At 40.7% G+C, this 27,441-nt stretch overlaps 1 protein-coding gene across 2 annotated transcripts in view; it reads right to left on the bottom strand.

Annotated features, from left to right (window-relative positions):
• The window catches only part of LOC120062252 (E3 ubiquitin-protein ligase RNF130-like), a 78,522-nt gene that overhangs the window by 42,339 nt on the left and 8,742 nt on the right, over positions 1 to 27,441 (bottom strand). For both annotated transcript variants that reach the window (XM_039012077.1, XM_039012076.1), the window contains exon 3: positions 3,085 to 3,279. In XM_039012077.1, coding sequence (XP_038868005.1) covers positions 3,085 to 3,279 — 195 coding nt within the window. The remainder of the gene's footprint in view (positions 1 to 3,084; positions 3,280 to 27,441) is intronic.

Here is a 27,441-nt window from a genome sequence, read left to right as displayed (position 1 = left end):
AAAACGGTTGTCTAACAATGATCAGCAACCAATTTGACAGAGCTTGAAGAATTTTGAAAAGAATAATGGGCAAATGTTGCACAATCCAGGTATGGAAAGCTCTTAGAGACTTACTCACAAAAACTCACAGCTGTTGATCGTTGACAAAAAATGACAAATCAATTTTATTCCCACTTTGTAACACAAGAAAATGTGGAAAAAGTACAGTGTGAATACTTTCTGAAGGCACTGTATGTCAGAAACTGTTTAAAATGTTTGCATGTAGGGCCTCCCGAGTGGCGGGCCAGGCGCCTGCAGGCTGACTTCGGTAGTCAGTTAAACGGTGTTTCCTCTGACACAATGGTGCAGCTGGCTTCCGGGTTAAGCGAGCGGGTGTTAAGAAGCGTGGCTTGGCGAGACATATTTCGGAGGACGCATGACTCGACCTTCGCCTCTCCCGAGCCCGTTGGGGAGTTGCAGCGATGAGACAAGATGGTAGTCACGAAGTTGGGGACAAAAAGTGGGTAAAAATAAATACAAATTAAATACAAACATTTTATGTGCTCGTTAGTATTTAGCTAGCATTTGCTTTGGGATTTACATGTACTTGCTAACATTCGGATTACAGAGGCTCAGAGTGGTCTAAAAATAGCGGTCTTTTTGTTCAGTGCTGGTATTAACGAATATCCCGGGATACCACAAGGTTGGTATGAAGGTATAACAATCTGGATACCACCCAAGCCCAGCATGTACACCCACACACACACATCTTTCCTCAAAGTCAAATGCATACATCTCCCATATCCCCGTGATATTGACAAATAACTCCCATCCATGATAAATGACGTGCTTTTCAAGCAAACAGTGATCAATACTGAAAGGTTTGCGCTCAGGGAAATCCGAATTCCACCATTCGTTCATGATAGAAAATGACCTTATAAATTAGTCATGGCCCCCCTTCTATATTTATAAAAGCCCATCGATCCCACCCAGACAGTGCTATCACACCTTCTGACTCATTCTCCCTCTCTCTACCCCTACCTCTTCCTCCCTCCCTTTCCCTTGTTGCTACTCTCCTCCCCACCTACCGTTACTAGACTCAAGCAACAACTGTTTTCCCAGCTAGCTCTGTCACTTTGTTTCATTTTTTCACTCCCTCTCTCCCTTTCCTCTAACCACCACTGCCTGCCTGCCTTCCCAGCTATTGGCTCCTCAGCGCTATAGGGACGCTACACCAGCACCCGCCCTCTATTTCTCTCCCTCTCTCTCATTCTCTCTTCACCTGCTCACTAGACTGTCTCATTCATGCAGGCTTTTCAACGCTACCTCGAATTAGCTCAGGGCATCCCCTGGGGTGGGGGGACGCGAAGGTGAAGTACAAAATGTCTCTAGGCTAGCCGTCAGCTACTTTCACTCACTCACTGATACAGTAGACTCATTCATGAAGTGTCCGATTGTATTTTAACGGATGTTGTTTTCTTAGAGACGCTTCATGTAAAAGTTGTGATCCAAAGATCAGAAGGTCTGAATGCACTCATATGAATTCACATTGTGGCTTAAATAAGCTGAGACTGAGACAATGATGCTAGCAATGACACAGAGTGAGTAGGAAGAAATGCATGTGAAGCAAAGGAGAGAGGCGGAGGGAAGGATAGAGAGAGGTGACAATGCTGGAAATATGTTTGTGTGCCCGAACACGCTTCTGTGTGTGTGTGTGTGTGTGCACATGTTGCAGTGTAACAGAACACCGGCCATGCCCAAGCCCGCTGGCTGTGTTGGTGTTTAGCTGTGGTGGTGGCTAAGGTCCAGCATGCAGGAGTCATTCTCCATGTCCTTCAGTCCAGTCAGGACAGCCACACTGTCTGTGCCCTGTACTGTCCCCTGCAGCCACATCACAAACGACAAACTGCCAGAAAACATACTGCACTACGACTGCTACACATACACACACTGTCAATGACCCTTGGCAGACGGTATAATTGTCATACACCCACCATCACAGCAGGCTAGCTGGCTATAAGCACCATATAACATAAAGCTAAATGCTAACTTCACCACCATCACAGGCTAAGACACACCGAGCAGCAGATTCTCTCGATTCTATATGTCAGGGGTACTCATGTACTATTTGAGAAGGTCCGGTCACACACATTTCCAAGGTGACAAAGGTCTGGATGGATAATGTTATTTATCTGCATAGTAACAAACCCCCACCTCGCAACCCATGCGACCCCAAAAACTGTTCACACACTCCTCTTGTTGGCAAAGAGAAAATGTTGCAGTTTTAAAGCTAATTCCCCACAATTCTATACATTTTTCCATATCTTATGTGTGTTCATATGACACCAGGGGTCAAAGCCCGACCTGCGATCCGCATTGACCCTGTTCTGGGTCCGGATCCAGTCTGCGGACCACCAGTTGTGTATGGAGGCTATATGTATTGCGATTCGATACTGTGATTTTATTGTGATTCAATGTTTCAAACATATCGCTCACCATATGTCTGCTGCAGAGGGACAAGAGAGAGCCATGAGAAACAAGTTTTGATCAGTCATGGAAATAAAAATGCGGAAAACAAATTGGCCTCGTATTTAAAAATAAGATATTTTGAGATGTTGTCAAAACGATATCGTCAAAAATAATTTCTTTGCCCCCATCACTACATAGAAGCCACATACATACATAAAGCCATAGAACTAAACCATTTGCATAGGCTATTTAAACAAGCCATATACTGTCAACAAGCCATAATAAGATGTATAAAATGAACAAACCATATAAATAGGCCAAGCCATATGTACCCATAAGAATGATTCCATATTGTGTAACCTTTATTTAACTAGGCAAGTCAGTTAAGAACAAATTCAGATTCTGTTAAGAACAAATTATTATTTACAATGACAACCTACCAGGGAACAGTGGGTTGTGCCTTGTGAACAACAGATTTTTACCTTGTCAGCTCGGGGATTCGATCCAGCAACCTTTCGGTTACTGCCCAACGCTCTAACCACGAGGCTACCTGCCACCCGATATTACCCTGGTCATATATACGAGCCATATGAATAACACATGAATATCAATATGACCCAGATCTTCACTCCTCACCTTCATGGCCCATCTTGACGGTGTCCTCATTGGAGTTGTTGTTGTAGATGAGAACGGCGGAGGCGTTGAAAGCGGAGGCCTTGAGGATCTTCTCTTTGAAGGTGCAGTTGCCGCGCTGCAGCAGGGCCACCCAGTGCCCCGTCCGGGGGGGCACCACGAAGCGAGTGTGGGGGTCGCAGCCCTGGAGGTCCACCACTGGACAGAGGGAAAGAGAGGGGTGGAGTGTTAGGAACCTTAGCAGGCTGTATAAAAAGGTGAGTGGTGTCAGTGTTTATTTTGTAATTTCACCTTTATTTAACCAGGTAGGCCAGTTGAGAACAAGTTCTCATTTACAACTACAACCTGGCCAAAATAAAGCAAGTGTATTTGAAGGTCTGCTGATAAACTACTTATAACTCATTAATATGTCATTTAGTAATCAAATAAAGTCATTGTAGATCAAGAGTTATAGCATGGAACGAGTGTGGGGGTAGATAACAGATAACTAAAAAAATACATTTTAAAAGAAAACATATGAAGAATGTTTTTTAATAAAACTGTTGCAGATTCTTACATTTGGATGGGTTAGAATCCACATACACATACAAATGTACAACCACAAGGACACACACACAGCTCAGTCTCTGTGAGCTGCTTAACCTTTATCAGTGTATAAAGCAGTTTAAACTGCACACAGCTGCCTATGGATAGCAGCCAATGGCTCATATTTCGGTCTAACGATGTTTAATGCCCTTTTAACAAATCCACAACCAGGAAATCCAGTGGCATATAATGGACCACTAAAGCAAACAAATCGCACCATTGAAGCTAAGTCACAGATAGAGCAATGACCCAGATGTTTCACCGCATGTATACATCTGAAGCATCCGGTTGGCATTTCCAATCACCACCAAATATGGTGATGAGAGGAAACTAAGTGGCCGGCAGTGGGAGAAGATCTCAATACAGTTCCCAAAACTAGAATCTGTTACGAACAGAGTCGACTAAGTTTTGTAGAATTTACCCTTTACAAAAAAAATAAAATAAGAATAATTGTTTAAAAGGAGTGCAAGGTCGGATTGAGTTATTGCACATGCACACTTCACAGAGCGGGCTCTCCCTAACGGAAGTACGCAAATACATGCTAGAACGCACCTATAAGATCTCGCAAGCTTGTGCCCACCTCCTTGTTTGTTCTGCCCACTATGTTTCATTTGTTCCCATTGGAAACGATAGGCCGTGGTCTATCTTGGGTTAGTTATAACAATCTTTGGCTAAGAACTGCATGGAGTGACTACTGAGAAGACACAAAAGAAAAAGGGTTACACTGCATTAAGAAGAGATCTGGTTACAAAATGGGCAGTTTTTCCGTATCTGTCAATCAGGCTGATGTTGTGTACTAGCTAACCGGTAGATTGCAAAGCTCTTCATTTCAGCAGGAAACCCATGACAAAACATGCTAAGTGCATCTAAAAATGGCACCCTATTCCTTATATAGTGTACTTCTTTTGACATATAGTGCAATACTTTGTGTCAAAAATTGCACCCTATATAGTGCAAATTCTTTTTAGTTTTAAAATATGACAAGGGCCTGCATAGGGCTCTGGTCAAAGGTAGTGCACTATAATATGGCGAATAGGGTGCCAATTCGGGTAAATAATGTGTAACACGGATGAGTCCCTGTGCATAAGGTCAATCGACCACATGAACAGGCCAGTCCAAATGTCAGGCTGGTTTAAAGTAGAACTGACAGCGTTTTAACTACTTTGCAGATATGAAACAGACAGACAATCACAATATCAGTAAAAAATATAAAATTCCCAGTTTTTGTGTCAAAACCAACTTTATAAGAGGTTTTAAAAATAGGTTCTTTCTGACTGTAAATTCCATGATTGCATTGTTGGCAGAATAGATGGGTGCAGTTCAATGTATGATTAATATAATTCACCAATACATTTCTTGGTAGTCCAAAAGATATTGCCACCCTTGCTGTCTCTGCCTGGCCGGTTCCCCTCTCTCCACTGGGATTCTCTGCCTCTAACCCTATTACAGGGGCTGAGTCACTGGCTTACTGGTGCTCTTCCATGCCGTCCCTAGGAGGGGTGCGTCACTTGAGTGGGTTGAGTCACTGACGTGATCTTCCTGTCTGGGTTGGTGCCCCCCCTTGGGTTCGTGCCATGGAGGAGATCTTTGTGGGCTATACTCGGCCTTGTAAGTTGGTGGTTGAAGATATCCCTCTAGTGGTGTGGGGGCTGTGCTTTGGCAAAGTGGGTGGGGTTATATCCTGCCTGTTTGGCCCTGTCCGGGGGTCTCATCAGATGGGGCCACAGTGTCTCCTGACCCCTCCTGTCTCAGCCTCCAGTATTTATGCTGCAATAGTTTATGTGTCGGGGGGCTAGGCTCAGTCTGTTATATCTGGAGTACTTCTCCTATCTTATCCGGTGTCCTGTGTGAATTTAAATATGCTCTCTCTAATTCTCTTTCTCTCTTTCTTTCTCTCTCTCGGAGGACCTGACCCCTAGGACCATGCCTCAGGACTACCTGGCATGATGACTCCTTGCTGTCCCCAGTCCACCTGGCCGTGCTGCTGCTCCAGTTTCAACTGTTCTGCCTGTGGCTATGGCACCCTGACCTGTTCACCGGACGTGCTACCTGTCCCAGACCTGCTGTTTTCAACTCTCTAGAGACAGCTGGAGAAGTAGAGATACTCTCAATGATCGGCTATGAAAAGCCAACTGACATTTACTCCTGAGGTGCTGACTTGTTGCACCCTCGACAACTACTGTGATTATTATTATTTGACCATGCTGGTCATTTATGAACATTTGAACATCTTGGCCATGTTCTGTTATAATCTCCACCCGGCACAGCCAGAAGACGACTGGCCACCCCTCATAGCCTGGTTCCTCTCTAGGTTTCTTCCTAGGTTTTGGCCTTTCTAGGGAGTATTTCCTAGCCACCGTGCTTCTACACCTGCATTGCTTGCTGTTTGGGGTTTTAGGCTGGGTTTCTGTACAGCACTTTGAGATATCAGCTGATGTAAGAAGGGCTATATAAATACATTTGATTGGATTTGATCAGGTTGTAAATCACAGCCGGCCTGGTACATTGTTTGCTGCCTCCACCCTTTCGGGATGCACCGTTTCAGTTTCAATGACTCAATATTTTGAACAAAAACAGACTCCTCTACCTAAGGTTGGGGATGTCAATACAATCAAACTAGCATGGGCAATGATTACAAGTCAGTCATAACGTGACTAAGAGGCTAGCGCACGTGTGTCAAACACAAGGCCTGGGGGACGAATAGGACACACAAGCAAGTATAAATGAGTCAACAATTGAATCATCTACTTTATGAAATTACAGCCTGATAGGGAAAGGGGGATACCTAGTCAGTTGTCCAACTGAATGTATTTAACTGAAATGTGTCTTCCGCATTTAACCCAACCCCTCTGAATCAGATCCGCTCGCGTCGGTAAATCAAACTTCAATTGGGCTGCTTTTGTGTGTGCCGTTTACAGCGCGCAGTCGAGGGAAAGTGTGATAGAAAAATTACATATTTACCTGATTTGTTTGATATTAATAGTTAATGATTATATACTTACCTAATAGTAAGACATGTCTGTTCTATTAAATGTCTGTGTGATCTGAGAGAAGCCTAAAAACCTAAAGCTGATATTCCATAGATAAGATATGGTGGGTGTAACCCAAGATAGGGAGCCTGGGGGAGTAGAACCTATTCCTTATTGTGTCTAATCCTTTTTGCATCTGGGAAACAACACCAGAGGCAGATGACCACAGGATAAACCCAAAGTGACTTATGGTGCCATGACTAAGCATCTTTAAAAACTCTGCATTGTTTGTAAAGGTTAGGTTACTCGTGACTGGTCTCATTATTGCAATAATTAATTGATATTAAATAAAGATGATTGTTTGAAGAAATTACAGTCTCTCTCAGTATGAATTTCCACGACAAAAGTGTACAGACACACGCCACAGTCCTAGCTACGCTACTAAAATATAGCATGTCTGGCCCGCAAATTTGTTGTGTATTTTTAATATGGCACTGATTGAGTTGGACACCCCTGGGCTAGCGTATCTGTTTACGTAGCTAGCTATATATTTAGCAAGCTAAAAACAAGGAGCCTAACCAAAGATACGTATAACTAAGAATATGTTGATGATGAAGTGAACATGAACTTCCTCATGCAAGATCAATATGTGAAATCTAAATCAACTCAAATCATGAATGATTATATAAAACTCATTGAGATATTGTAAAGGACGACCATAGTGTTTATTATATTGACATCATCAAGGTTGTATGAAGAATGACATTGATAAAAAGGGAAAATGCTGCATAGTCTTTTCCATTGACTGTGCGTTTTATATGGATTACGTCACAAATCCACTTAGGGTGGTTTTGGCGATTTGACTTCTGTTGTCCGGCCAGTGCCCTTGACCTACCTTGAGGGCTTACACCCTGTAGTGTCATCTAACCTCCCTCTCTCTTCCCTGCCTTAATAATACTTCAAAGGCAGATGAACACCCAAAAGCTCTTTCCTGGAATTTGGCCCAGATAAAACTCAACATCATTTGTATTCTTTATTTTTTTCAAGGAAGGGGAGTGCCAAAAAAAAAGCTAAGTGTCATCGTTTAAAAAAGAGACAATGCAATTTGCAGCAAATGTCCCCTCCCCTCCTCATTGCTCCATGGTCTAATTCGAATTGCCTGCTTCCGACCCTGTCTGGGAAAGTGTGGGAGGAAATGCACACAAATGGGAATGCAATCTTAATAAGCAGCCTTCCAGGTGAATTTTGGCAGATTCATTTCAGCCACTATCGTTGAGGTGTCAGCACTATCCCGTTCTTGAACATTTATGAGAGTAGCAGTAGCAACCATTCGAGGGAAAATGACTTTACCACACAGTTTCTCATAGTGCTCCAATCATTTGCACATGTTGATTGAGCCCGGTTTTAGCTACATTTGATGGTTTTGGCGCCTAGCAGTGACAGTTCAGGTCTGCCTTAGATGCATTGGAATTGGTAGTTGGGGCATGCTCATGCACATACCCACCCACAAACAATGGTCCATACTGTATCTATTTCAGGGCTGACATTGGATGGGTAAGCCACCCTGACTCTGAAAATGATGAAGTGGGCCTACTGTTGGGAGAGATACAGGAAGCACAGTATTCCATCTCATATGAGGCGATGGGATCAAATCAAAGCCTTGCAATATGACCCAGAAAAGCTGTAAGTAAAGCGCTATGCACGCACACACAAATGTTGGGCAATACTGGCCTGAAAACATAAACCTGCTACGCAATGCACACAGTACGACAAAAATCCCAGAAGCTTTTTTGCTATCAATACTCATTAGATTGGTAGACAGTAATTAAGGGTCACTGACAGTTTGTTTTAATCGTCATCGACATTCTAAATTTGGGCTATAGTCGAAAGATGTGAATTGAACACCCACACCACATGATAAGCAGAGCATTTGTGACTCGTTTCAAGAAGCTAGGTGTATGTCGACTTCACAGGAGAGGCATTTGAACATATTTTTTTATGATCAAAATGCGTTATTTTTGGGCAGAAATGCCTTCTGGAACATGTGAACTTTCATGTACCTTAATAACACACTTGTATGCCATCTGTAAATACATATACTGTACAATTGTTCAATTACAAGCTTAATTGGTTTAGCTACGGAAAAAGGCACGAACCTTCCCGCTAGCCATGACTGGCTGAGATAATGGATGGGCTGAACATGCTGAGAGATGAGTTCGGATTGGTCTGCCATGTAGCATGCTTCTGTCTATAATGTGAGCAGCTCATTATACATAGGCAATCCTTGCTACCGCAGCATTTTTAAAGATATAACGTTAGCCATGGAGAACTGCTAAAGTGTTGTTACTGCTCTCAACATTGCTGCCCAGAATTTAGCAGACGCTATCGACAAAGATCAGTGGGAAAAAGTTGTTGGACAACTTTCTGCACACGGTCAGTGTGAACTGGAGTGACTTGACACAACGCGGGCCAAACAAAATGTACAAACAAAACAGAGTTAAAGTAAAAGGGGTTTCAGTCTGCTGTGAAGTGTTAATCCATATATACAGGTCAGATTCTAGCTACATTTCTAATTTGGTCAGAAAGTCGTTTTCATTGCAAGCTTGCTGGCTCGCTAGATAAGATACGTGTATGATCTGTGTAGTAATATTATTTGTATCTCATAAAGCGATTTGCATTGTTAGATATTGCCTAATGTTAGCTAGCTAGCTAACATTGAACATAGATGCTTAGCTTTAGCTACCTCCAGATTCATACTACAGCGTCTCATGCACGGTGGCTAGCTATGACAATCAGTTTGTGTTGCTAGTAGTATGGGCTGGGATTATGGCTCAATGTTTAGCTACCGACATGTCTAAACAAAATACTCCACTTTGTCAGATGATTACATGACCCATCACGTTAGCCAGGTGTGTCTGGGTGTGATTACGGCCATCTATTGTATTTCATGAACATGTCTAGACAATAGCGACCCATCCACTTAGCTAGATGTGGCTGGGGGTTATAGCATTTCCCTCACATTACCCATCAATTTAGACAAGTGTGTCAGGGGTGTGCCGACATGGCCATACTCGTAATTGTATCCGTAAATTGACAGTTGATAGTTTGATCGGGAAAAAACGATAGTGTTTGAATATGTCTAAATAGATGTTGGCAAAATATCTTCCTGCACGTTCTCACTGCAAAGAAGCTGAGGATTAGTAGCAGTGTGCGGAACAGTGGGTGTGTCTGTGTGTCTCCTCAATTTGCAGAGGGCAGCCAAGTTTGCTGTCACTCAGTCAGAATGGGCATTAACATTTCATATTTTTCCCCTACCCTTGCCCCACTTGTTAGATATTATGCACATTGATAGCAAACGTCCTCGCCATGTGATGTATCATAGTAGCAGGCAGCAGCAATCTAAACGATCAGACTGAAAACATGCAAGGAAAAGTGATCGGGAGATATTATGAAGCGAGTGGACGGAGAAATACAGCTTCACTCTTTCCAATCAGAGCAGCAGGATCAACGCAAGGCCCACCCTTCTCTTTACAGACAGGCAAACTAGTCAGTTTAGTTATTTAGACCACACACACACACACACACACACACACACACACACACACACACACACACACACACACACACACACACACACACACACACACACACACACACACACACACACACGACTCAAAGACAGTACAGTATGGTTTAGAAATTGTGACTGAAACATGAGAAACATGCTTGCTGGAACAATATGTTTTTATCTGGACACTTTCTCTTTTTGATATTGCTACTATGCAAATATGCAAGTAACCATTTCACTGTACCGTTTACACCTTCTGTATCCTGTGCATATGACAAATACACGTTTAATTGATATAGTGTGTGTTTACCAGAGATGGTAATGTGAAGAACAACATGACCTGCACCAAAGACATAGGCAAAGGACTAGATAAAGTGTATTTTTACCTGGAACTTTACCTTATTGTAGGCTACTACTTTACCACTTTTAGTCTTGAAATCTTTGGTTGTTTGACACGTCTCACTCTGTTTAGCACATGGCCTCACATGTGAATCCTTAAAAAGATGGGTGGGGCTAAGGGTTAAAGGAAAGGTTCACCCATCTTGCATGTTATATTGTTTTTGTGCATCTCTGCGTGATGTTCTATTGATTTCCTGGGTCATTTCATGTGTATCTGAGTTATTAGTGTTCAAGCAGGCAGAAATCCGTCCGGTATGACGTAGCACTGTGATAAAAATCGCTCTCACTACACACTGGAAGTTAATAGGAATACGACTTTTAGATTGCGAAACTGTCTATCATACATGTCAGATTTCATTTCTGGCCGATGTCATAACTCGGTATGATGTCTTCTCTCGAATGAGCCATTGATCAAATGTTTTCGATATTCCTACCTCGAGAAATGTGTCATTTAACGGAGGGGCTAGCACATTATTCAAATTTGTCTGCCAGTTCAGTCCAGGGTGCATTGCATGGTTCTGTTGCCAGAAATATTATCGAAAGGAGATAGGAATCATATAACGCCCCGTCCATGCTGCATCACGCAGTTGCTAAGCTAATCGTCACGCAATCCCTTCTCAAAGTCAGTGTATATGTCGAGAAACAGGCCCATTTTCCTCGGCTATACGATATTCCAAAGCTGTACGATATTACAGATTGCAAGTTAATTATCTCACATCTCAGAAAATGTTTGTAATGTTGTACTTCTCGTTGACGAAATTCCTGCTAATGTTGTTTTTTGGAGCTAGTGCCTAATAGACTCCCATTCACTCCTTGAAAGAGAGCGCTCCTTGTCCCAGAATCGTCCAGAATACACCATGTGGCCCATTGACGTAGCATGGGCAACGTTACCCATCTCGTTACCCATCTCCTCAAAAGTATATCTGCCGTTGCAAATGTCAGACACGACTCAGTGGCACATTGATTTGCAGGTTGAACATGGTGAGATTATAGACTCCTAAATTGATAATGTAGCTTGTTGTTTTAGCCGATTTTACAGCTAACTAGCTACTTTACATGCTGATATTGTCTTTGGTATTATTTTGTGTAGCTACGTTTGCATTGTGGATTTTATAGTTGACTTGAGCGGCAACAGATTTCCACAACAATTTTCCAAGCTACCCACCTTATTATAATGGCAAAATGAAACATTTGTTCACAAGAAATTATATTCTCACATATTAGTATTATTTAAAACTGTAAATTAAAGGAATGAGTGGTTTTGAGTGGATGTTTCCTTTAAGAGGGTGTGTACGATGCTGAATAGGTGTTGACAAATAAGAGCTCTACAGTAGCTGTACCAAAAACATTCAAGGGCCATTTTCTCAAAAGTGGAGTTACAAGTTAATCAGCTTTCAAAGCAGAATTACTTTCCCATTGTTCCCCAACTGCAGTGTATGATATACCATTTTGTAGCGCTGAGTCTCTACCTTTATCCAATAAAAAAATAATAATTGGGCTCCGAATCGAGGTGGCGGGTAATATTTCTGCTTGAAATAATGAAGTAACCTTTATTCTTTTCACCTGAGGTAAGTTTATATAAAATAAGTTGACCGACTTCTGAACTGATAAGCCAATTGACAAATAGAAATTCAACCAATGGAGGCATGGCCTAGTTCTGAGGCTTAAAAACCCTACATGTATGCATGGTAATGTATCACTGGAACCATCAGAGCATTTGCAGTAGCTCTTATAGCAAAGGCCCTTGAAAACAAATTAGGCTATGACTTTTTCCACATTTTGTTCTGTTGTGTTAAATTGAGATTTTGTGTCAATGGCCTACACACGATACCCCATAATGTCAAAGTGGAATTGTGTTAATTTTTTTATTAATAAAAAATCAAAAGCTGAAATGTCTCGAGTCAGTAAGTATTCAACCCCTTTGTTATGGCAAGTTTGCTTAACAAGTCACATAATAAGTTGCATGGACTGTGCAATAATAGTGTTTAATAGTGTGTAACAACAAAGCGTTATGTTTGGGCCAAATCCAACACATCACTGAGTACCACGCTTCATATTTTCAATGGCGATGGCTGCATCATGTTGTGGTATGCTAGACTAGGGAGTTTAAACAACAACAACAAAAAACTACAGAATAGAGCTAAGAACACGCAAAATCCTAGAGGAAAATATGGTTCAGTCTGCTTTCCAACAGAAACTGGGAGACATTCACCTTTCAGCAGAACAATAACCTAAAACACAAGGCCAAATATACACTGGAATAGCTTACCAAGACGACATTGAAATGTTCCTGATTGGCCTAGTTACAGTTGTCTTAAAAATGGCCTGGAAATCTATGGCAAGACTTGAAAATGGCCGTCTAGCAATGATCAACAACCAACTTGACAGAGCTTGAAGAATTTTGTGCACAAAGAAGAATAATGTGCAACTATTGTACAAGAAAGGTGTGCAAAGCTCTTAGAGACTTACCCAGAAAGTCTCACCTGGAATCGCTGCCAAAAGGTGATTCTAACGTGTATTGACTCAGGGAGTGAATACTTATGTAAATGAGATTTCTGTATTTCATTTTCAATAAATGTGCAAACATTTCTAAAAACATGTTCACTTCGTCATTATGGGCTATTGTGTGTAGATGGGTGAGAAACAGCCTGAATTAACAAATGTTTCATGTGTTTAACACAATTAAATGTGGAATAAGTCAAATACAATTCTGAAGTTCGCAACAGGATAATTTTCACTCCTACTAATATCTGAGAGTTACAGTGCAATTCAGAACTATGTTTTTTTTTGGCCCCCCAAGGACAGCACTTGTCATCCACAGGCCTTGTACACAAAATAAGACATCTCGTGATGCACTTCAATTTGACACTGCCCATATGTATTTCTGCAGAGCCTTGGGTGATATATTCCATTGGAAGAAGACCGATGCAATGCTTTGGTGTTAAGCTGAGTTACTTGCTAGCGACTGATAGTGTCTTAATAATAGAGTGAGTGGGGTGACTCAGAGCAATGTTGCACTATGCAGCGAGAGAACATGAACAGAAAGTGTGAATCTGCGACAAGACCCACAAGACAGTAAACCACCTTCTGGTATTCTGGTGAGAATAGACAACGCTTTGCACACTGATCTTGTGTATCTCCTGTTGCACAAGGCTTTACATGGCACATGTCAAATGTGGGATGTGGTGAAACGCATTGGTGTTAAACTGAGACATACTGTACTTTTGCAAAATGCCAGACTTGTTCAACATTTTCTGGGTGACCTAAATATTTATGTTTTCTGGGTGACCTAAATATTGACTGGCTTTCATCAAGCTGCCCACTCAAGAAAAAGCTTAAAATTGTAACCAGTGCCTGCAGCCTGGTTCAGGTTATCAGTCAACCTACCAGGTTATTAGCAAACTTAGACATGACATGCCAACAACAAATTCTGAACATACACATCCATGCAAAACTGACCAAATTAAGAAAGACAAGCATTGTAATGTTGAATTCTGTAAAGTGAGTGTGGAAGAGGTGAAACAATTATTTTTGTGTATCAACTATGGCAAGCCACGTTGGTCTGACAACTTGGATGGAAAATTACTGAGGATGATAGTGGACCATATTGCCTCTCCTATTTACCATCTCTTCAATCTAAGCCTACAAGATAGTGTGTGCTCTGAAGCCTAGAGGGAAACAAACGTCATTCCGCTAACTTAACATGTGTAAATATTTGTATGAACATAACCAGATTCAAGAACTGCGACATAAACTGAACAAGTTCCACAGACGTGTGACAAACAGAAATAGAATAATGTGTCCCTGAACAAAGGGGGGGGGGGGGGTCAAAATCAAAAGTAACAGTCAGTATCTGGTGTGGCCACCAGCTGCATTAAGTACTGCAGTGCATCTCCTTCTCATAGACTACACCAGATTTTCCAGTTCTTGCTGTGAGATGTTACCCCACTCTTCCACCAAGGCACCTGCAAGTTCCTGGACATTTCTCGGGGGAATGGCCCTATCCCTCAACCTCCGAGCCAACAGGTCTCAGACGTGCTCAATGGGTTTGAGATCCGGGCTCTTCGCTGGCCATGGCAGAACATTGACATTCCTGTCTTGCAGGAAATCTCGCACAGAACGAGCAGTATGGCTGGTGGCATTGGCATGCTGGAGGGTCATGTCAGGAAGGGTACCACATGAGGGAGGAGGATGCCTTCCCTGCAGCGCACAGCGGTGAGAATGCCTGCAATGTCAACAAGCTCAGTCCGATGATGCTGTGACAAACCGCCCCAGACCATGACGGACCCTCCACCTCCAAAATTGATCCCGCTCCAGAGTACAGGCCTCGGTGTAACGCTCATTCCTTCGACGATAAACGCGAATCCGACCATCACCCCTGGTGAGACAATACCGCGACTTGTCAGTGAAGAGCACTTTTTGCCAGTCCTGTCTGCTCCAGCGACGGTGGGTTTGTGCCCATAGGCGACGTTGTTGCCAGTGATGTCTGGTGAGGACCTGCCTTACAATAGGCCTACAAGACCTCAGTCCAGCTTCTCTTAGCCTGTTGCGGACAGTCTGAGCACTGATAGAGGGATTGTGTGTTCCTGGTGTACTCAGGCATTTGTTGTTGCCATCCTGTACCTGTCCTGCAGGTGGGATGTTCGGATGTACCGATCCTGTGCAGGTGTTGTTACACGTGGTCTGCCACTGCGAGGACGATCAGCTGTCCGTCCTGTCTCCCTGTAGCGCTGTCTTAGGCGTCTGACAGTACGGACATTGCAATGTATTGCCCTGGCCACATCTGCAGTCCTCATGCCTCCTTGCAGCATGCCTAAGGCACGTTCATGCAGATGAGCAGGAACCCTGGGCATCTTTTTTTGTGTGTTTTTCAGTCAGTAGAAAGGCCTCATTAGTGTCCTTAGTTTTCATAACTGTGACCTTAATTGCCTACCATCTGTAAGCTGTTAGTGTCTTAACAACTGTTCCACAGGTGCATGTTCATTAATTGTTTATGGTTCATTGAACAAGCATGGGAAACAGTGTTTAAACCCTTTACAATGAGGATCTGTGAAGTTATTTGGATTTTTACGAATTATCTTTGAAAGACAGGGTCCTGAAAAAGGGACGTTTGTTTTTTTGCTGAGTTTATTTGTGAGAGGTATTGACATGTTGAATGCACCGAGCTGTTTGTTTAAACTACTAGCACACAGCTCGGACACCCATGCATACCCCACAAGACATGCCACCAGAGGTCTCTTCACAGTCCCCCAGAACAGACTATGGGAGGCGCACAATACTACATAGAGCCATGACATGGAAAAATCTGATGTAAAAAAACATACAAATTTGACTTGGGCAGTACACCGTATACCGGGGTATTTGGAAATAGTCATGGGATGGTTTTTCAAAATCGTCAATATTGTTGAAGCTATTTAAATGAAGTTTTTCTATACATTTTCATATTTGTAGCTATTTTTTAAGTAACTGCAGTCAAAGTTAGGAGATGAAACAGACTGTGTTCTTTATTTCACCGGTCACATTATTTTACATTATGAAGACAGAATAGCTGAGCCAGTCACGTGTTTGTTTGTAAATAGCACAATGGGAGAAAGCGGGAGCAGGCGAGTCCAGCTGTGTATTGACAGGGGTTGCGTTTTATATTGAAAGGCAACAGTGTTTTTTTGCTTCAATAGAGTGATCAGGGACGTGCAACTATCGTTTTCCTTCACAGAAAATACATTTGTGCAACACATTCGGTAGAAAATAGCTTCATTTCCATCCGATGACAGAAGTGTAACGCTTTTCGGCTGGGAGCTACAAGTAAATGTGCTTACAACGAGAAAGCAAGGTCCTTTTAGTAGTGGCCTGAGGGCACACAATGTGTGGTGAAATCTATTGTGAAATGTATTTTTATGTATTTAAAATTGTATAACTGGCTTAATTATGCTGGAACCCAGGAAGAGTAGCTGCTACTGCTAATAATAAATACAAATAGATAGAGTTTTTCAAATACAATCAGTCTTCAGAAAGTATTCATACTCGTAGACTTTTTCCACATTTTGTTGTGTTACATCCTGAATTTAAAAATGATTCAATTGAGATGTTGTGTCACCGGCCTACACACAATACCCCGTAATGTCAAAGTGGAATTATGTTTTTAGAAATTAAAATTAAAAGCTGAAATGTCTTGCGCCAATAAGTATTCAACCCCTTTGTTATGGCAATCCTAAACAAGTTTAGGAGTAAACATGTGCTTAACAAGTCACATAATAAGTTGCATGGACTCACTCCGTGTGCAATATTTAACATGATTTTTGAATGACTACCTCACCTCTGTACCCCACACCAACAGATAATTGTAAGGTCCCTCAGTCGAGCAGTGAATTTCAAACACAAATTCAACCACAAAGACCAGGGAAGTTTTCCAATGCCTCACAAAGAAGGACACCTATTGGTAGATGGGATTTTTTTTTTAAAGCAGGCATTGAATATCCCTTTGAGCATTGTGAAGTTATTTATTACAATTTGGACGGTGTATCAATGCACCCAGTCACTACAAAATACAGGTGTCCTTCCTAACTCAGTTGTCGAAGAGGGAGGAAACCGCTTAGCAACCGATTTTACCATGAAGCCAAAGATGACTTTAAAACAGTTACAGAGTTTATTGGCTATGATAGGAGAAAACGGAGGAACGATGTATTTACTTCACAATAATAACCTAAATGACAGAGTGAAAATTAGGAAGGCTGTACAGAATGCAAATATTCCAAAATATGCATCCTGTTTTTTTTTTTTTTTTCTTTTTTCTTTTTCAACGACGAGTAGCTCTCGTCGTTGATAAACTATATATTGATAACCAGTTGTTCAGAGACACAAAGACTACTCCATGGTTATTTTAAAAATTACAAAGTTCTCATAGACGAGGGAAATAAACACAATTCAAGCCCGGTTACTGATTGTAACAATACAATAAAAAATATAGCTTTTCTATAAATCTTCACATATAACTAATTGAACACACAAGCACTAATTCAACATAGTGAAGATAAAAACTAAGTAAACAGAAGGCACAGTATGTGTGGATGGTATGGTTTGTGTTTATTTTTTATTTTATTTGTTATGTTTGGAAAGTTGAGTGAGTGAGTAATGAAATGGTTGCATATCCCAGAGCCAATGTATTGCTGTGAGCCGGGTATGAGAGGGCTTTCAATGTTGTTCAGATGATGGATATACTTTTATAATGAATTATACGTCTTATTTATTTATTGTCCTATCATGGAGAACTACATTTTTTATTTATTTTTTTATAAATTATATCTAATTATTTATTATCCTGTTTTAATGGTACGGTCCATGGCACTATACCCTAGACACCCACCTGAATGACCCAGATACTAAGGAGAAGTCCCTAACTGTTTTATGTGCCCGCTGTAAGCGGTCTGTATGCAGCTAAAATGAGGTCAGAGACCAAGAGCAGCACTGCCCCCTCAAGATTCTGAGCCTGCTTGGCAGGGTTGGTCCTGCAAAGCCAAAGCCCCATAAAGGGAGAGCATAATATACAAGGAAATTCTCAAAGCTGCTAATGAGAACCTTGACGACCTTGTACCTAGCCGGTGGGGATTCCGGTGGGGTGCCCCCACCCAGGCAGTGGCAGTGCTGGCAACACTAGCTGCAGTAACCCATGGGGAGGGGGTCACACTCGGACATTCAGAGAGGGGGTATATTATTGTGGCCCTGGCGGCACAAAATCAAAGTCGGACTGCATGGAGATGCGTGGGGACATGGTCATGACGGGTGGCCGTATTGTGGGTGTTTCAGGAATAAGGTGTACATTTGACCTCCATTATCTAGGATATGACAATGGTAAATAAATCTCTCAATTTTTGCTAATTTTTTGTGCGGTCTTGCAGGCCTTCTCATGCAGCTGCAACTGCAAGTGCATTTGTAAATCATGACCCATCTTGAGTTGGGCTCTGGGATGGTGCAATTGTTGAGAAAGTGAGCTTATGGTTGTGTGGGGGTAAGGGCTGAGTGTGTGTGGGTGTATGTGTGTATCCCACAACTGTTGCGAAGGAAGAAGTAAAAGATGTTAGGGACAATAGAGGATGATCCACAGATATATATAATACAAATCGAGGTGAGGGCAATGGAAATGCATATGGTAATTGATCTTCTTCAATTCGGTAAATGGCACTGTAAGCTCTTTTCAAAGAATGGATCCCAGTCGGTTCAGGGCTATGGGATACAGGGGGTCGAGGGTGGTCTACCGGGCATTGGGATGACAAGCCATCTCGAGATGAGGCCTTTTAGCGGGTGGAATAGTAGGGACCAATTGGAGGTTTACTTAGTAGAAATGCAAATATCATGGTACAACTATATAGACACTCAATCATTATGTTACTTTTTAATAGTACGTTTACAAAAATATATTCTGATTAAAAGAATGAAAGGTGTGTCTCATTATGGTAAGTGGTGAAATAAGTATAGCCAGTTACAATTGTAATGGCTTAGCAGATAATAAGAAAAGACGATCAGTATTTACCTGGCTAAAAGAGAAGGATTATAATATCTATTGTTTACAGGAAACCCATTCAACAGTTTTAGATGAAGTTTTGTGGAAAAAGAACTGGGGGGGCAAAATATATTTCTCCCATGGGCAAAGAAATTCAAAAGGGGTGATGGTTTTAATTAACAATAATTTTGATCCAAATGTGCAAATTGTCCAAACAGATCCTCAAGGTAGATGGATTATTTTAAATATGTTATTGGACAATAAACAAATATGGCTTGTTAACCTATACGGTCCGAATAATGATGATCCAAGCTTCTTTGAAAATATATATAAGAATTTATCAACTCTACAAGCAACACTAGACTCTATTATTATAATGGGAGATTTTAATACGGTCTTAAATACCTCTATAGACCGGAAAGGAAATCACACTACAAACTATCACCCTCAGGCACTTAAGGAAATCATGAATGTCATGGATATATTGGAATTAGTGGATATATGGAGACTTAAATACCCTGATTTAGTGAGATATACATGGCGGAGGCTGAATCAAGCTAGTCGTCTTGACTACTTTCTTATACCATTCTCTCTGGCACCAAAAGTTAAAAAAGTGTTGATAGGGGACAGAATGCGGTCGGATCATCACATAATTGGCATATATATTTCTCTTACAGAATTTCCACGTGGGCGAGGATATTGGAAATTTAATCAAAGTCTACTAGATGATAAATTGTTTAGAACTAGGACAGAAGATTTTATAACTGACTTTTTCAGACATAACATAGGTACAGCAGATCCCCTTATTGTATGGGACACTTTTAAGTGTGCCTTTAGAGGCCATGCAATTCAGTACTCATCTATAAAACAAAGGGAATTTAGATCAAAAGAGTCCATATTAACAAAGGAAATTGAAGGACTAACAGTACAGTTAGATAGCAATAAAAACAGTACTATAGAGGCACAGAATAAGTTAGAGGAAAAACAAAAAGAAATGGAGGAACTTATTCAAGAAAGATCCAGTGTAATATATTATAAAAATAAAGCGAACTGGATGGAATATGGGGAAAAATGCACCAAATTCTTTTTCAATCTTCAATATAGAAATGCTACCAAAAAAAATGTATTAAAACTTGTTACAAATGATGGAGTCACGCATGATTCACCAAATGATATTTTGAAAGAGGAAGTAAAGTACTTTAAGAATATGTTTTCGTTTCAGGCTCCTCCATCTCCACTAACTGAAACTAATTGTATGGATTTTTTTCCTATTAATAATGTAAAATTAACATCTGTACAGAAAGACTCATGTGAAGGCCAAATTACAGAGGAGGAACTGCTTGATGCAATTGGGGCCTTTAAGGATGGGAAAACTCCAGGGCTGGATGGCATACCAGTGGAAGTATACAAAACTTTTTTTGATATACTCAAAGGACCATTATTAGCTTGTTTTAACCACTCCTATATAAATGGTAGATTATCAGACACGCAACAAGAAGGTCTGATATCGTTATTACTGAAACAGGACCCAAGTGGTATATATAAAGATCCAGTCCAATTAAAAAATTGGAGACCTCTTACACTTCAGTGTTGTGATGCAAAAATCCTAGCAAAATGCTTGGCGCATAGAATAAAAAAAGTTTTGTCAGATATTATTCATCCTAATCAGATAGGTTTTTTACATGGACGATACATTGGAGATAATATAAGGCAAGTACTGGAAACAATAGAACACTATGAAATATCGGGGACACCAGGTCTGGTTTTCATAGCTGATTTTGAAAAGGCTTTTGATAAAGTACGACTGGAGTTTATATATAAATGCCTAGAATATTTCAATTTTGGGGAATCTCTTATAAAATGGGTTAAAATTATGTATAGTAACCCTAGGTGTAAAATAGTAAATAATGGCTACATCTCAGAAAGTTTTAAACTATCTAGAGGAGTAAAACAAGGTTGTCCACTATCGGCATATCTATTTATTATTGCCATCGAAATGTTAGCTGTTAAAATTAGATCAAACATTAATATTAATGGATTAGAAATCCGTGGCTTAAAAACTAAGGTGTCATTGTACGCTGATGATTCATGTTTTCTTTTAAAACCACAACTAGAGTCTCTCCACGGCCTCATAGAGGATCTAGATACCTTTGCTATCCTCTCTGGATTAAAACCAAATTATGATAAATGTACCATATTACGTATTGGATCACTAAAAAATACACATTTTATATTGCCATGTAGTTTACCAATTAAATGGTCTGACGGAGATGTGGACATACTCGGTATAAAAATCCCAAAAGAAAGAAATGATCTCACTCCAATAAATTTTTATAGAAAGTTAGCAAAAATAGATAAGATCTTGCTACCATGGAAAGGAAAATACTTGTCTATTTGTGGAAAAATCACCCTGATTAACTCTTTAGTCATATCACAGTTTACCTATTTGCTTATGGTTTTGCCTACACCTAGTGACCTGCTTTTTAAATTATATGAACAAAAAATATTCCATTTTATTTGGAACGGCAAGCCAGATAAAATTAAAAGGGCCTATTTATATAACGAATATGAATTCGGAGGGCAGAAATTATTAAATATTAAAGCATTAGACCTCTCACTAAAGGCATCAGTCATACAAAAGTTATACTTAAATCCAAACTGGTTCTCTAGTAAATTGGTACGAATGTCTCATCCTATGTTCAAGAAGGGCCTTTTTCCCTTTATTCAGATTACACCTGCTCACTTTCGGTTGTTTGAAAAGGAAATAATCTCCAAAATATCCTTATTTTTTAAACAAGCCTTAGAAAGTTGGTTGCAATTTCAGTTTAATCCACCTGAAAGGACGGAACAAATAGTACAACAAATATTGTGGTTAAATTCAAATATAGTAATTGATAAAAAAACTGTATTTATCGAAGAAATGTTTAAAAAAGGTATAATTTTTGTGAATGATATCATAAATAGGACTGGTGGAGTTATGTCACACATGCAGCTAACACAGACATATGGAAATGTCTGCTCTACCCAAAATTACAACCAATTAATTGCAGCATTACCACAAAAATGGAAGAGGCAAGTAGAAGGGGAAAAAAGTAAGGAACTTGTATGTCGGCCCTGTATTAAAGAACATAAATGGTTAAAGAAAAGTGTGATAAATAAAAACATATACCAATTTCATTTAAGGACCAAAAAACTGACAGCTGTGCCATATAAATTGCAAAATAGTTGGGAAGAGATTTTCGATGTACCCATTCCATGGCACATGGTTTATGAATTGATACGCAAAACAACGCCGGATTCAAAACTTCGAATTTTTCAATTTAAATTACTGTACAAAATTCTTGCAACTAATAGAATGTTATATATATGGGGTATACAATCTTCCCAGCTCTGCAGATTCTGTTGTGAGGAGGCAGAGTCATTAGATCATTTATTTTGGTATTGTCCATATGTAGCTCGTTTTTGGTCACAGGTCCAGGAATGGCTGAAGAATTGCAACATTTGCCTAGAACTAACGCTACAGATAGCAATACTGGGGGATTTGAAAAGCCATAGTCAATCAATCAATAATATAATAATTATTTTAGCAAAAATGTTTATTTTTAATTTACAATCTGTAGAAGCTATGAGAATAGGAAGGTTCAAATCTTTTGTGAAGCATCACAGCACAGTTGAAAAATATATGGCAAATAAAAATCCGAAATGGATGATGTTGGAAGATAGATGGGAAGGGTTGAGTGGAACTGAAGGGTGGGACTAATAACAAGATAAACAATGTAGGGCATACGGGATCTGTGAAATGTGTATAGGTGCGGAGCTTTTGTGAAATAGCACAGTTACAAGTGGAAATAAAATTGGATGGACAACAGAAATAGAGGAAGGACTAAGAACAAACAAGAGAGAACTATTATAAAGTAGTCTGTGTCTGTAAAATAGGTATAAGATGTATAAATTGAAGGTAAAAGCAGAAGTGTTTATTAGTTTACTCCAATTGGGGGAGCGGTGGTAGGGTTGCGGGGAATAATAATAAAGGTATATTCTTTAAAAAAGTATGTATGTCTATATAGGTATGTGTATGTATATATGTATATATGTATGCATGCATGTATGGATATATATATTTACCCCAAAAAATATGGGGGATTGGAAATGATGCAGACAATTACATTGGAAGCAACATTCTTTCCGCAATATTAAGCTGATCCACCCCAAAAAAAAAAAAAAAAAAAAAAAATATGCATCCTGTTTGCAATAAGGCAAAAAAGTGATAAATATAGAGATTTCTTTTTTAATACAAATGTTAGAATTTTTCTTCCAATTTAACATTACATTATTTTGTGTAGATTGTAGACAAAAATGACAAATCCATTTGAATCCCAATTTGTAACAACAAAATGTGGAAAAAGTCAAGGGGTGTGAATACTTTCTGACGGGTACTGTATCTTTACCAGATTAGTTTTCAACCAAGAAAGCTCTAAAAACATGGCTAGTGCTATTTATTAAAGCTACAGTTTTAACGTCTTAGTTCCAGTTAATCACTGTCTGTGGGATTCCTCCAGTTGCACACTCCCCGAGGACTGCTCTCCCTTGAAGCTCAGACTTCTGTTTAATGAATGAGTTATCGTAATGGTGGTGGGGAGTAGGACAACCTATGTATTACATAACCTCGTCTGACTCACTCGGCTTAGTGGGCTCGGCTCACACAGGTGACAGAGAGCCAGCAGGACCACTGTGAGGTAACAGGAACACCAACCTCACAGCTAAACCCTCTTAAGGATAAGGTCAAGGTAAGGTTATTATAACCTACATATTCCTGTTAATAATCTAATATTCTGAATAACTGATAAAAAAAGAAATTCTGCCGATATTTACACGTCTACTTTATAAGTGTGTGAGTGAGAAGGAAAACTCATCCAATTTTGCCATGAATGTCAATCCCTTGGGCATCATACTGTATAAGTAACAACACACTGTACAAGTAAAGTCATGATCAAATAACAAAGGCAAACTAAATCTGAGTTTCATCTTCCCCAAACCTGCTCTGTTTCCTAACAGAGGCAACCAATTTGAGGTATATTCTATATCCCAACATGGCCAAATGTACTGCTGGGCTGCTGCCCTTTTTTCTAAAATTCATCTCTTGTCTGTGGTTAGGCTGGTGCGTCCAAGGCCATTTAACGGCACATTTTCTCCTTAATGTTGCGGATGGAGCGCTCTGTTCGACCCACCAACCTCCAACCAATCAAAACGGCTCATCCGTCATCATCACTGAAGGCTTAGGAGACTGCTCTCTCTCTGTCTGCTTCAGAGCTGCCCCCCCCCCCCCCCCCCCCCCCCCCCCCCCCCTCACATTCACAGAGTCACAGCTAGCAGCCCGCAGATACTGTAGCAGCACACAATGGAAATAATACACTGCAGTCTAATAGGAGAACACCGGATGGAACTCCACTACCAAGGCTTTCATTAGTCACCACTGACTAAGGGTGTTTTCACACGTAGTTCTGAGCTATAGTTTGAAACAGTGTTCGAATATTTGTTACATAGAATTTTTTCTAATTTGGTCCGGTTGGTTTCACATTGCCAAATGTCGAACAAAGTAAAATACCTAAACAATACCACGCGTTCATGCAAGCCATTTGTTTATTGGAGAAAAATGCTCACATTAAATCCATCTATGATTAGCAAGAAGCATAACTTGTGTCCCAAACGTCATATTACTTTCGCTTTGGTCTTCAAAAAACATGCAGGAGGAATAGCCGATCTAACTGCGAAGTGAATAGTCTATATTCAGTAGCCTATACCCCCGGTATAGCCCCCGTCTCCCCTAATCTTACTACTGCTCTTGCCTGCAGTCCCTAGGAGGGGTGCGTCACTTGAGTGAGTTGAGTCACAGACGTGATATTCCTGTCCGGTTTGCGCCCGTTCGGTGGAGGAGATCTTCGTGGGCTATACTCAGCCTTGTCTCAGGGTAGTAAGTTAGTGGTCTGTTGATATCCCTTTAGTGGTGTGGGGGCTGTGCTTTGACAAAATGGGTGTGGTTATATCCTGCCTGGTTGGCCCTGTTCGGGGGTATCGTCGGACGGGGCCACAGTGGCCCCCTGACCCACCCGTCTCAGTCTCCAGTATCTATGCTACAATAGTCTTTGTGCCGGGGGGGCTAGGGTCAGTCTGTTATATCTGGTGTAATTCTCCTGTCTTATCTGGTGTCCTGTGTGAATTTAAGTATGCTCCCTCTAATTCTCTCTCTCCCTCCCAGAGGACCTGAGCCCTTGGATCATGCCTCAGGACTACCTGGCCTAATGACTCCTGGCTGTCCCCAGTCCGCCTGGTCGTGCTGCTGCTCCAGTTTCAAATGTTCTGCCTGCGGCTAGGGAACCGTGACCTGTTCACCGGACCTGCTGTTTTCGTCTCTCTACCTCTGAATGCTTGGCTATGAAAAGCCAACTAACCTGAGGTACTGACCTGTTGCACCCTCTACAACCACTGTGATTATTATTTGACCCTGCTGGTCATCTATGAACGTTTGAACATCTTGAAGAACAATCTGGCCTTAAATGGCCATGTACTCTTATAATCTCCACTTGGCACAACCAGAAGAGGACTGGCCACCCCTCAGAGCCTGGTTCCTCTCTAGGTTTCTTCCTAGGTTCCTGCCTTTTTATGGAGTTTTTCCTAGCCACCGTGCTTCTACATCTGCATTGCTTGCTGTTTGGGGTTTTAGGCTGGGTTTCTGTATAGCACTTTGTGACATCTGCTGATGTAAAAAGGGCTTTATAGATACATTTGATTGATTGATTAATCTGATGAGGTTATAAAAGCACTGCTACTCACAGAATGTCTCAGAGATATCAAGCCATCGTACTGCATGCATTTTATCAAATTCTGCACGCCTCTGGTTCTTTTCCGGTGTTTGGTCCGGACTGCGTTCTCACCTGGAGCGAACTGCATCATGGTACTAATAGGATCAGACCGAGACCACCCTTTTATTAGCAAACCACAGTGCGTTGTTTAGTGCACTCCCTAGTGCGGATAGAGTGTTCACACCAGTCCAAATGAACCGAACTAAGGAGGAACACGTGCCAGAGTTTGTAAAAAACGATCCAAACCAATTTGGTGTGAAATTAAATTCTTTGTTTTTCCTATTTTTCCTGCATACATTTCCTACCCTGCGTGTGTGGTATTACAATGTTACAGCCCACATAATTGTTTTGTGTCAATTGTGCGATACAGTCGACAAAGGAGAGACTGAGCAGGTTCACAAGGCATACAGTATTAAGGCATCCCCCCAGAGTGACAGATTGCAACAAGTTCCATATCTGCTCATTCTCATCAGATTGTCCAAGAAACCTCCAAGGTGACTAGCTAGCTAGCTTGTAATCCTAGAAGTGTAGCCACCCCTATTAATAGATGTATGTAACAATTGTTAGTGTAGTAACAGTAACTTTACGCTAGTTAGATCATTTTTGGGGTTAATATAGAAATGGCTGGTGAAGTCATTGAGATCAAGAAATACAATTAAGCTGTCCTCGATATTCAGATGAGTTTCAAAGGAAGATAACAATATAATGAAAATGTTGCCACTGCTGCTGAAAATAAAAAATCATCGGGGGAAAAAAACATCTACATTTGATATAGCCACAGGAAGTAGTTTTGGGGGTAAGGGTGCTGCAATTTTGGTGGATGCAACAAAATTTAAAAAATTGCCCTCGCTGAAGACATCTATCGGTCTGCTAATACAGGACAAGTAAAGGTCCAGCGCACTACTTTTTTGTATTTTTTATTAACTGTATTGGATTGTTTACCAGAATTTGTAACTTGCGTCTGATAATTATCTGTACAAAACAGTTAACCCGTTTCGTGAAATATAAAAATACTTGCGTGATATTTATTCCAGTATCTTGAAATACCTTGCAAATGCAACTTATTTCTATGTGAATAATGAATTGACAATTTCAGTTCTTTTCCATTTTAGTAGACACTCTTATCCAGAGCAACTTACTTTAGTGAGTGCATACATTTTCATACTTTTTGTACTGGTCCCCTGTGGGAATCGAACCCACAACCCTAACATTGCAAGCACCATGCTCTACCAACTGAGCCACATCATCACTTGATGTCTCAATGTACTCAATTACTGTATTATACAATTACAACTATTAAATCCTGAAAGATACTGTTCTTAATTATACAACTACCTTTTTGCAAGAGCGGAGATGCTTAAATAATGTTTTTGCCTGCGCTACAGACGTCTATATCGGCCCGCTAATACTCATAAAGACCCAGTGCACTACTTTTGTGAGAATGTATTACAATTTTTTATTAAAATACATTTTATATTCAGATTT

This window comes from Salvelinus namaycush, chromosome 17 (genome assembly GCF_016432855.1).
Source record: "Salvelinus namaycush isolate Seneca chromosome 17, SaNama_1.0, whole genome shotgun sequence".
Classification (NCBI taxonomy): Eukaryota; Metazoa; Chordata; class Actinopteri; order Salmoniformes; family Salmonidae; genus Salvelinus; species Salvelinus namaycush.
This window is presented reverse-complemented; position numbering and strand designations above follow the sequence as displayed.